Source organism: Mytilus trossulus, chromosome 11 (assembly GCF_036588685.1).
Source record: "Mytilus trossulus isolate FHL-02 chromosome 11, PNRI_Mtr1.1.1.hap1, whole genome shotgun sequence".
Lineage (NCBI taxonomy): Eukaryota > Metazoa > Mollusca > Bivalvia > Mytilida > Mytilidae > Mytilus > Mytilus trossulus.
The window spans coordinates 17273579-17286813 of record NC_086383.1 but is presented as its reverse complement, the minus strand read 5'-3'; the positions used below and the strand labels follow the sequence as shown (position 1 = coordinate 17286813).

The 13235-nt window shown below is 31.8% G+C and overlaps 1 protein-coding gene across 5 annotated transcripts in view; it reads right to left on the bottom strand.

The window, feature by feature from the left end:
• The window catches only part of LOC134690799 (protein hunchback-like), a 70936-nt gene that overhangs the window by 35891 nt on the left and 21810 nt on the right, over positions 1 to 13235 (bottom strand). For 3 of the 5 annotated variants that reach the window (XM_063550855.1, XM_063550852.1, XM_063550853.1), the window contains exon 2: positions 6472 to 7096. In XM_063550855.1, coding sequence (XP_063406925.1) covers positions 6472 to 6872 — 401 coding nt within the window. In that variant the 5' untranslated portion in view covers positions 6873 to 7096. Of the gene's footprint in view, positions 1 to 1084; positions 1474 to 6471; positions 7097 to 12162; positions 12197 to 13235 lie in introns of those variants that run through there. The other 2 variants (XM_063550854.1, XM_063550857.1) reach the window with 2 other exon arrangements.

The window sequence follows — 13235 nt, the reverse complement described above, 5'->3', positions numbered from 1 at the left end:
CTGCTGTCAATAAGGACAACTAAATTTGTATCCTAAAAGTGAAAGAGTTAAAATTGAAAATGGAAATGGGGAATGTGTCAAAGAGACAACAACCCGACCATAGAACAGACAACAGCAGAACAGTTTGTTCATAAACTGTAGGTTTTTTAAAAATTCTATAAATATTTCAATCTCATGAACATTTAGGATAAAGTTTCAATTTACACCAATTTGTTTTAGTTTAAGAATCTTTGATCAAAAACATCTTTTCTGAGACATTATAGGACACACAATAATTGAAAAGTCAGATGTAATGTCAACTTAGTCGCCACATCAAGGTATTACTATTAACATCAAACTGACAAGTGACTTTTTTATTTCACAAATGTTACACAAATCTAATGTGTTTTTGAAAAGTACAATAAAACATAAAGACATATTAAATAATCATTGTTTTTTATGCAGTAATTATTACTACTAAAAAATTGTTTATATATTTTTTTTATAAAACCCATAAAATTAATACTTAATAAACAACCAGTCTGATTTAAAACTAACTGATGTTACACATTTTTTAGGCCTTCATTATAAAATGTTTTATTTTTTACAGTTAAATTGTTCTGATTTCAATTGTCAAACCTAACCTGTTTGCAAGGTTTATATGTGTTTGAACTAATTTTGCTTACAAATATACATGAGAATATATTCTACATGAAATGAAGACACCCTATGTACAGTTGCTATTTTTTGTTTGTGTTTTAAATTACAAGTAAAGAATGTCCTTTTCTAAATTTTTCCTAGTCATTACACATTAAGAAGAAATTGTTTAATTATTTTTCTGGTATAAGAATATGTATTTAGGAAAATGCTTAATTGAAACAACCCTTTCCACAACAATAAAAAAAAAAGAAACACAATCATAAAATAAGATTAAATAACAAAAAATTCAGCCATGACCAAGAGAAAGAAAAATAATGAAAAATAGAAACATTTTTTTTAATTCAATTTTAGTTGAAATTTTACGTAATTAAATCATTTTCCTGATTACAATTAATTGATAATTACTGACATTATAATTATAAATATATAGAATAATTATCCCTACCTGCCAATCAGGTTCTGCTCAATATCTGGGTAAATATCTGGCATTTTCTTATCTTTACTGGTCAGTTGAAAACATGTAATGACCATTAACACTGACCAGTGGTGTTGATTAAAAACTTCAAATGACCATTAGCTATACTAGTGACAAAAAACACACTCGTGATCAGAACAGCATCCTTTTTATGTCCACTTAGTTATCAGAATGTAAAAATATCACTGGTCACTTGTCCGTAGCCACATGATACAGAGGTTAAAGGTCATTATAAGCGTGGCAAAATCAACATATACATTACATGCCTACTTAGTTTAAGTGGGCTGTCCTAAACCACTAGCCATGACTGACATGCGTCCAAAATATTTAACAATTCTTTTTTTCAGCAAAGATGACCACTGCACTGGTCATCTGCTTGAAAAATGAAATTTTAATAAATCGGTTTTAATGAATACAGTGGTCAAACATAAAAACTGACCATTGGGTCTGATGGTCATCATCAACAACAAAAGGGATAATTAAAGCTGACCCTTTGGCCATTGTCCACCTTTATTTTTAAAAACTGACCATTGAAAAACACCTGCCTGTATGACATGGTAATGTAAGCAGGATAAAAGATTGGTCTGACCTGGATGACATTTGGTCACCTTTTACACAACATATGTCCAAAAAAATCCTATTATCTTCAGTCTTTTCACCATTTTAATTTTTATTGCTTCACTGACCCCTGTAAATTTTATGGCTGAACTTTTTCACAGTAAAATGATATTTGATTACAACGTTTTGGATTTAAAGGGAAAAAAAAAGATGAGTTTTGGGATGGGGTGTAATTTAAAACGGATTTAAACTATGTTTTATGTAATATATTTTCAATTATATAATATTGTCTAAATTAATTTTTTTCCTCAAAAGGATAATGAAAGTTTACTTATGTGAAATTGGTGAAATCATTTAAAATAGTTTTACAATTTTATACACACATCAGTATAACTTATTATTTAAATAGTACATTTTTTTTGTACTTATAATTTTGTATTTGAATTTTACATTCTTTTTCTTTGTCACAAAATGAACTTCTTGTCACTGATAGCATAGGAAGTTAAAGCAGAATTTTTATTTTTGCACCAAAACTTTGATAGAATTGAGAATGGTAATGGGGAATATGTCAAAGTGACAACAACCCAACCAAAGGAGAAGATAACATCCAAAGGCCACCAATGTGTCTTCAACCCAGCCAGAAAATCCTGAACCAGGAGATGGGCCTTACGTGGCCCTTAAAAAAAATGTGAACTTGTTGAGTGAAAATGGACATCACACTTAACTCCAAAACAAATAAATGAACTAAAATTAAAACACATACAAGACTAACATTTACATCTTTCAGGTCCCACAAAAACATTTAAAATACAAGCTTGATTTTTTTTAAAGAGTAGAAAATGTTAAGACAAACATAAGATGTCAGTTTTCCAGCACTGGGACAGACAAATAAGGGTCCATTCTCCTTCAAAGTCTATAAAACAAGCAGCTGGTTTAAGTAAATACTTCCAGCCATTTCTTATATCAGGCTTGCGGTCATAAAACTTTCGAGCACAATTTTTGTACTCAGACTCAAGAATCAACCAATCAAAATGCTGGTTTTTGTGTTTCGTGCATGATTTTTGTGCTCTGAGCACTGAGCAAAGTTTTATGACTTTAACTTCTTATCTACCACAGGCAATCATACAGTTCACTACTACACACATTTTATTAGTTAGCTACTGCAGCTGACTTGTAGGTTAACTACCAGAGATAATTTGCAGTGTGATTATTTTTACAGGGGTGCAATTAAATATGAAATTATTAAGCAATTACTGTATAGAAATTAAAAATGAAAAACGTATTTAATTCTCAATTGGTTGAATTTTTATATTTCTGATTTTGATCCAATTATGTTCACTAATTAATCCAATAAAATATGTTGAAAAACAAATTATTTGTTCAATGCCGTTATCTAACTCCGGTTCCTCGTTTCGCTATTTTCGGATAACTGATATCACTGCCGACACTTCAAACTTCACTTTTGTCTATATCAGACTGCTTAAAACACTAAAACCCTTCATCTTCGTCCTCCGATTCGAAGAATAAAGCTCATTGATCGGCCATTGTTTCAATCGCAATTCTCAAACGAAAACACGTGTTAAAAACAATGTATTTTAATGTAAACATATTACCTTTCAATGAAAAAGAATATACGAATTGAAAGCTTATTCATTTGTAAAACCGAATTTGATTGGTTCATTTCGGGATTCCCCCTAGGTATTGTCCAATCTAAAGAGTTTTAACAGTGGTATATTTTACGGAAATATCCGTCAACGCGACTGCGCATGCATTGTTTACAGCGGATATATCAGTCACTGCGAATACACAGGTGACACGGCAAGCGGATTTATCAGTCACTACGAACTAAACAGTGTTAATAACCGCGTATATATCCGTCAGTGGTAGATAAAGAGTTAACCCCTGCCGGGCCCGGTTCCCATTTAATATGAATCCATCAGTCCTGGATTCAGGAAAATCTGTCTAACGTTTGATGTGGGTTTTATTAAATCAAAAGTTAAGGGAATAAATTGTTAACATTTTCTAGAAAAGATTGCAAAGAGTTAAAAGTATCATTTTCAGCCTTTACAATTCTGTTGAAATTCTCTATCTGCATTGTTCTATGATTTCTTTTTAAAACGTCTTATCGGGGCCTTTTATAGCTGACTATGCAGTGTGGGCTTTGCTCATTGTTGAAGGTTAGCCGCTATATAGCCTTTTTGTGCTAATGCGGCATAAAGCAACCAACAATCAATCATTGTTGAAGGTCGTACGGTGACCTATAGTTGTTAATGTCAAGGTCATTTTGGTCTTTTGTGGATAGTTGTCTCATTGGCAATCATACCACATCTTCTTTTTTATGTTTGGAGCACAGTTACTTCAAGAGATTTATTTTTTAATTTTTCAAACCTACTTAGCTATACAAAAATAGACCAACATATGCATGAAAAATCACCAAATTTGGTTTGAAGAGAAAAAATTTAACAAGACAAATTGCGGAAATATTTAAACTTTAAATAGATGTCATAAATCTTATTATTTCAATTTCCATGAAACAAAAAAATCCTCACTTATTGGAAGTACATGTATTATTTTCAAATCCTGTTAATATAATTGAAAACACTTAAACCTTTAAAAACAAGCAGATTAGAGTTGAACAAAAACACTTGATAAACATGCCCGATATTTGACACCTCATCGGAAAAAGATGTGCTTCAAACAAGACATCAGTTTTTTAAACCACTTAAAATTTGACCTAAATTTAATAAGATATAATTTATTGTAAATATTACAAATATTTTTCGAGATTTTATAACAGTGAGATACAAAAATTGATGAAATTTTTAGAAAGTCAGCTCAAGGATGTTAAAAGTTTTTAGTTAAATTTATTTGTATGTTTGCAAAACAGGTGTTCCAGTCAGTTTTATTCAAAAAAAATTTTTTAAGAAAAAAGGGGGGTTGGGGTTTATGGACAACTTGCAACTTTTTTACTCAGAAACTTACTCCTTGCTTTTTATATGTAGTAACATGTTGATTCTTTATATTTTTTCCAGGTACTGATTCCCATACTTTAAGGATAAACATATTGTTTAAAGAAACATAATTTTATTATCTAGTCAAAGCTGCAAAGCCTATTTTAGTTCTTGGTTACCTATATAGCTTGCTGTATTTAACTATAGAAGAATTTAACTATACCACAGTTATAATTGAATGCTTAGATATCACACCTATAGCAAAGCAGTTGGGTGTGTGCTAGGGTTAAGGGTGGGGTTGAAGAAGGAACTCTACTTTCAAAATGACAGTTTCAGAACTACTTAAGTCTTAAGTATATAGCCCAACTTCTCAAGAACCAAAGTAAAAGAGTACATCCAAAAGAAAATTAATGTTTGTAGAAAACAGATTTAAGTTGAAGAACTCAAAGAAGGGACTTTTATATTGTATAACTTATATAAGATTATGATGATGATAATGTGAGATAAACCAAATTCATTACCCCCCCCCCCCCCCCCAACTGTCACTATTTGCGGGGAAATTCCCCCATGAAGGCTCCCAAATGGAAGTTTTGTAAGAGCAATTTTGTCCACTATTTTAAAGAATACAATTAATTTAACAATGGCTATGAGTTTGTTTAAGCATGAAGAAGCAAAAAAAACACATAAGAATATATTTGAAAGCCCCCTTGAAGGCTTTGTAAGATTATAGGAACCATCTTTTACAACCCCCATGGGCATTTTGAAAAGTTGGCAGGTATTCAAATCTTGACATGGTTACATAACTTCGGAAACCTTCTAGCATCCTAATCAAACATAGGAAATGGTCAAAAACAATAAGGGGAAGGAAATGACCATAAAGATGGCAATGAGATGGAAACCAAAACAAAATAAAAGTACAAAGAAATGACCCAATATTAGTATCACTCAATTTTGGTCCATGGCCAACTTTTTTACTTGTAAAGAAAAATACAACAGCTGATTCTTTGTCATACAAGCAAAAGATCACAGAATAATCTATATTAAGCAACACTGCTTCAAGTAAACCAGGTGAAACATAAATTGAAGTTTTTATTTAGTTGTTTTTAACAACTTACATTTTAGTTATCAATAAAACGATAAAAGGTCCACTTATTTGGATAAAAAAAGGTAAATTGTAATCTATAGCACCTGAGAGTAAAAATATTCTTCACGGAAAAACATATTTACATCATTCAAGGCTGTAAGAAGATATGACAGACTTTACATTTATAGTTCCAGAAAGGGATGGGATTCTGGTGGTTGGAACCCCCCCTTTTTTTTTACAATCAATGCAGTTGAATGGGATATATGGATGGACACCCCCCTTTTTTTCACCTGGGTTGGCAATCCAATTTTAAAAAGTCCTAGTAAGATTGTCAACTATCCACCAGATTCCAGGCCTTGGAAGGCATAAAACTTTGCTCATTGCTCAGAGCACAAAAATCATGCCCGAAACATAAAATTCAGCAATTTCCTTGGTTGATTTTCGAGTCTGAGTACAAAAATCATGCTCGAAAGTTTTATGACTGTGAGGCCAGATGTTGTGGTCGTGAGCAAATATAAGAAACTGTACAACAAGCAAGACCCATACTCCATTATCAGCTTATAAATGGCTATGACATGATAAAATGTGAAACTATAAAAAGGAAAAAACATAGGCCTGATTTATGCCAAAACTATTAACAAAATAATTTATGACAGACAGCAAACCAACAAACCACAAGTGAATAACAATCAGAATTGTAACCATGTGACTGCAACCCTATGACACGACAAAACCAGAATACAAGTTTGATTCTAGAAAATTACCTTTTAATTGCTGCTTGAAAATCTTCCATGCTGTCAGGACATTTCTTTAAGCCATCATTTAACTGGTTACTCTCCTCTTTCTGCTCACGCCCTTCTTCAATGTCTTTATCCTGGCTGTCTGACTTCTGTGAATTCTCTCCCTTGATGTCATCTCCCATCTGTCCAAATTCTCTTGATTCTTGTCTGTAAGCCTCAATCATCTCTCGTTCTCTGATGTTTTCTTGTCTCTCAAATATCTGAGGATATAGTTGTTTTTCTTGGTTTTGATTGTCAATATGTTGTCTTGGTGAAATAGCTTCTTTTGCTTTCTCATGGTCATCTGACTTTTGTGAGTAATCTCCCTTGCTTTCTTCTTCAATTTTTCCAAATTCTCTCGATTCTCGTCTGTAGGCCTCAATCATTTGTCTCTGCACGATTTTCTCTTGCTCTTGTCTGTCAAATACCTGAGGATATAGGTTCTTTTCTTGGTTTTGATTTTCAACATGTTGTCGTGGTGATATCGATGGCTGATTGTAAATTTCTGGGTATGGCAGTCTTGGTGTTGTTTTCTCTTGACCGTGAATGTCCAGAAATGGTCTGTGGGCAAACTGGTGGGCATCTTTGATATACCCAACATCTTCAGGAACTAAAAAAGGAAAAAGAAAATTGTCTGGTATTAAAATGCATTCTCCTCAACTGTTAACCTTTGACATAACTACTACTACGAAAGATTATAATAGTAAAAGTTTGTGATTACATTTATGTTTACGCTATTATAATTTAATTTTGGATGTAACGTGTCTTCTGATTGGCCGACATTATTTTGTTATCAGCCCATAAACATAATTTAGTCATGTGACACGCGTTATTCAGTGTGTACCCAATTTTTTATGTTATTCCTTCATAGACAGGAAAAAGATTACAGTCATTCCTTAAATATATGAAGGCATTCAGCACAATTAAAGGCAAGAGTATAACTATAGTACATGAATGCTCCACTCACTCTACCAGAAACTGGACAGAGGGACAAAGGGACATATAAACAGACAAGACCCACAGATCGAAAAACATAATGCCCCTAAGAGGGACATAAAAATAAGTATCATTAAAAATACCAAGATACAAGATATGCTATTTATACAAGTTTTGCTGAGAAAATCTTCATTATACACTAGTTTAAAATACCTAAATTATTGCTTGTTATTGTTTTTATTTTGGTATTATAGGCTGAGAAGGAGTATGATAAGGGGTGCATAACAAGAATGAATGGCAAATGTGTTGTTAGTGAAAATTTAGTATGAAAATTAAAAATATATAGTATCCAGCTGAGTGCTAATGGACCACTAGTATTTCTGAGTTTTAATATTTTGCATTTCAATATCAATTTTAAAGGCCAATATTATTACAAAACTAAATATGATTATGTATGATATTGCCACACAAGAGAAGACCCTTTTAATATAAATTCTGAACAGAAGAGATTTTCTGGAATATTATTACCACTGTATATTTTAATTACAGTTGATGTTATAAAAGGATTCTTTTATAACTGACTATGTGGTATGAGCTTTGCTCATTGTTGAAGGCCGTATAAAGACCTAAAGTTGTTTTAATTTCTGTTTCTGTGTCATTTGGTCTCTGGTGGAGAGATGTCACATGGCAATCATACCACATCTTCTTTTTTATATATGGAACAGATATTTTAGCATAATGTTTTATAGTATAAATTTTGAGAACTTCAATACTGCAAACATATTTACAATGTTTTAATGCTCAACTCTTCATCAGCACAAACTATATCAAATCAATTTCTAGTGACAATATTAACTATACATATATACTATATATTTATAAGAATTACTTACACCAGAACGAGGGGAGATAACTCAAATTTTACTGAATTATATATCTGTATTTGATTATATTTTCAATAATCCAATTTTTATGTGCAACACATGGTTAATTTGCTTTAGGATGATTAAAGTAATAAAAAACATCTAAAAAATAGAAATATCCCTCAGGTCAATATAATTACACGTTTTGTGTCAGCTTAAGTGAAATACACTACAATATCAATTGGTTTCAGATTAATATGATAGGTTCTGAAAGCAAATAACTTAAACCTGTAATTACAATGAGTCGATAAATATTACAAAATTATTGAAAAAAGTTATTTCGATGATTTATTTTGTATGAAAGCAAGTATACAAATAGATAGTATACAAATCCTTGATGAAATGAATTGAATCCATTTCTATTTCATTTTCTTATTTATGATAGTTTTACCCCATAGAAAATATCAATGGAATTCCAGTGGAATACCAGTTGATTCCACTGGAATTCCACTGGTTTACAGTGACTCATTTGAATTCCACTGGTAAATCATTTAAAACTAAAAATTCCAGTGGAATTTGATTGGTGATTCCACTGGAATGACATTTGAAAATTTTACCACTGTAATTCCACTGGAATAATGACATTTGAAAATTTTACCACTGTAATTCCACTGGAATACATTGTTGGGTTGCATGATTTATCATTTAGATACTGATGGCCATTTTTTGTGGTAGAAAAAGTATTTATATTATATTCTAATGACTATTCTCAGTACAATTCATTTGTACCTAGTCAAAATAATTATGATGTCTTAATTGAAAGGCAATTTAATTGTTGCTTTAATGACAACTTCTGCAGCAACATGCAAAGAAAAAAAATTAAATTGCCATTCTGTTCAAAAATGTTTTAATGCATCACCCTTATTTATTTCTTATATATTGAAATTTATCTGAATACAGCCTCTCCCACTATACCGGCCAAATTAAGAAGACCCAGCAGATTTGCATTATATTAAATGGTTATTCCTTGAAATCGGATACCAGCCGGTATTGTTGTATTTAAATAATTATATCATTATAATTTTAACTCATTCTCGAAAAATGCGCCTTGTCATCTGAAATGATTTAAATTACTGTTTCATTTGTATAACTGTAACCTACAAATTGTTCGGTCAATAAAATTCAATCAGGTCACCTAATAGTCCGAGGCTGTAATATCTGTTCACCTGTCAATTTCGTTTCATAACTCTCCTATTTTATTGCGTTTTGACAAGGTGTAACATTTATAACTTACAGCACACGTACAAATGAGTATCATACGTACTGTTTCGACCGCTCAGAGTAGAACATCTTATCTAATTATTCGTGAAATATCATAAATGTATGGTGTTTTTATTTTTTTATTCCTGCAAAATAAAAAAATAAAATAAGATGAAATAGAAGTTGTAGCTGTATTTTAAGATAGATATTATATACAAAACTAAAATTTAAAAAGGAAAACGTATATTTTAATGAAAGTGAAATACATTTTCAAAACATTCTCAAACACCCATATTAAGGGGAAGTAACTCTTGTGATTTTAAATTTCTACAAACCGGCAAACCCCGCAAATCGGCTGTTTCCGTAGTCCAACGGACGACCGGTTTTGAGAAGTTCACTGAAATACCATTACAGGGACGAATCAACTTCGGGCCGATATTATATGGGACGAGATTGACACCTTGACTTAAACGCACTTGCAAATATGACGTCATATGATTACGCTGGATAACAAAAATGGAGAATCCAAACGCAGATGTTTTCAGATAAGTATTTGATTTAACATATAATGATTATGAAATACAATTTGTTGAGGCAATATAAAACATTTAGGATTTTAATCTGAGCAAAACATCAGAAAGTTTAGGCAGACAATAAATTAATGAAGAATGATAAATTGATATATTGTTGTCACATTCATAACAGACATATCGTAATCTGACATGTAAATGGTACATGGGTATATATGATAATCTGATATGTAGAAATTAAATTGTGTGAATAATATTCATCGTAAATTAACTTGGTGAAACGTTAATAATAATTTAAGTCGCCAGTTTTATCTTCAAGGGTTAAAAGGGGGGGGGGGGGGGGGGGGGGGGGTACTAAATTTGAGTTTAACTTAAACTTCCAATGCAATTTAAGATGCATAATGCTGTTTCTATTGAATTTATTGCTTCATACAATCATTACCTCTTGAACAATTGATTCTTTGTGGATATTTTTGTACTTTTAGGGGATTAAATATGAGCTGCCAGCAATGATATGAAACAGATTTTATGCAGACTCCATGTTAATACCTTTATTCAGCAATTATAGTTGGAAGTACAGAGACAGCAAGTTTTGAATTACAGAAAGGAAGAGAAGTTTATATATCACACATAATTTTTATATTAGTTAATCAGTTTGTGGGTACGGTTTAAGCTGACCATATAGACACTGTTTTTATTCTACTTATACAAACCATGCAGGACATTTTTCTGTTCATGGATAGGATGTTAAAAATGTTATTTATTTGAATATGATCAGATCAATCATATGATGAATCACTATATTGTGTGTTTCTCAGAAGTAGTGATAAGGCCAGCAATAGGGCGTATATGTCAGATTAGCAATTCCACTGGAACTGTAGTTATTCCACTGGAGTTGCAGCAAAATACCACTGGAATTACATTCGCATTCCACTGGAATAATTTGGCTGGAATTCCACTGGAATACAAGTAAAATAACACTGTAATTTCCACTGGAATTCCAGTGATTATCAGTGGAATAATTTGGCTGGAATCCAGTGAAATAACACTGGAATTTTCATTGTAATTCCAGTGGAAAGCCAATGTAGTTCCAGTGGAATTCCAGCCAAATTATTCCATTGATAATTACTGGAATTCCAGTGGAAATTACAATGGAATATCAGTGGTATTCCAGTGTAATTCCACTGATTTTTTTCTCTAGGGTAAAATTAGTTAGAAACTTTCCATTTGTGTCAGTGGCGGATCTAGATATTTTCTTAAGGGGGGCTCACTGACTGCACAAGAGGGGCCCAATCCAGCCATGCTTCAGTGATTCCCTAAATAATCAACCACATTTTTCCAACAAAAAGGGAGCTCTTGCAACCAGGTGCCCCCTCCTCAATCAGCATCTGACTATGAGGGGGAGGACAGGGGTAAGGGAGACAGGGAGAAAGGGGGTAGGAGAAAGGAGAAAGGGTGTAGGAGAAAGGGGATGGGAGAAAGGAGAAGGGAGAAAGGAGGTAGGAGAGGAAGGCTGAGTGGAAGGAGAAAAAGTTGGAGAAAAAAATAAAATATGAAAAAATAAAACATCTTTCTTTTTTCCGGTAAATTAAAAAAAAAAATAAGGAGAAGAGTGGTAGGAGAAAGGAGAAGAGGGGTGGAAGAAGGGAGAAGGGTACCCCCCTGTCCTCTCCCTCGACTATGGTCTTAGTTGTGCATTTACAGTAACTAACCATAACAAGAACATAAAATCCAGGCAGGCAATCTTCTGCATTACAAGCGTTAAATTAAAAAAAAAAAAACTGACCATTCAGAATAGGCCTTACTTGACTATATAAGTCACTGTGCATTACACAAATAATTTACAAGGATAGAAATTGCTTTTTGTTACGACTTTAAAAAGAACTATATAATCCATTGACTTTGTCCAACTTTTCTATTTAAGTTCCATAATTTTTTAATCATAAATTTGGTAATGAGGTCAAGTAATGCAAACACATTTTCTCTCTAAATGTTTTATAACAAAATGTTGTTGTTTTTAGAAACAAAACTGTTTGTCACATAGATCTGAACAAACTTTGACCTTTCACAAATCAGTTAATTTTTACCTTTTTGATAAAATTCCATGTGAAAAGTTTATAGCTAAAAATGCTTTTGTCTTAGCCTTTTAAATTATTTCAATTAAAACATCAACTTATGCTGATCCAGTCTTGCAAATGCGTAAATAAAAACATTTTAGTGATAAGAAACTATACATTGTATAAATTGTGAAATTTTGAAATAAACAACCTATCATTTTGTAAATATTTACTGTGAAAAATGTACTTTGCACAAATGACTAACGAAAAATCATAATTTTGTCAATATTTACATGAAAAATGTACTGGGTGAACTTTTTCTTTGTCTAAACAAATAAACATGTTAATATATTCACTATCAAAAGATTGCAAGGATTTTTAATGAATGCTATCTCATTCTATCAGTATAAAGTACTGGCCATGTATACAGTGGTCATCTAATTAATTTTTGTGAGAAAGTCGTAGTGCACTTAGTATGCTTAATGGAAAAACAATAAATGACCCAGTGAAAAAGAATGTTGGAAGGGTCAAGCTGACCATCACATATTGATAAAGCTATTGATTTTTGTACAACTCATTTCATTATCCAAGCCAAGATTACATGCACTGAGGTTTCCCAAGGGGAGCTAACTCATAATTACCAATAATTACTAATATCAAATTTCTTATTTGTATTATTTTTAATCATTTTAATGATATTTTCACATTTTCAATGACTGAAATGACAAACTAACACATTTTTTATGAAAATTTCAAATAAAAACTTTAATTATCCCAATTGTCCCCCTTCTTGGCAGCACAAAAAAGTGATGATTTACATGGTCAGATTGACCAGCTGGGAGAATCTTCTTTAAGTAATTTTTATGAGATATTTATCTTCTCTGCCTGGTGTTTTCCATCATATGATAACATAATCACTTTCTCAAGGTTAGAATACAACTGGTCAGTTTCTGGTGTAATTTTGTATTGGTCAGTTCTTACTACTTCTATGTACTTTAATTCATCCAGTGCAACATTTTCCCAAATCATCTCATTAATCTTTGTTCACATATGAAATTACAATCAAACTTTTAAGTTGATATTTTATTTTTATCTTCATTTAA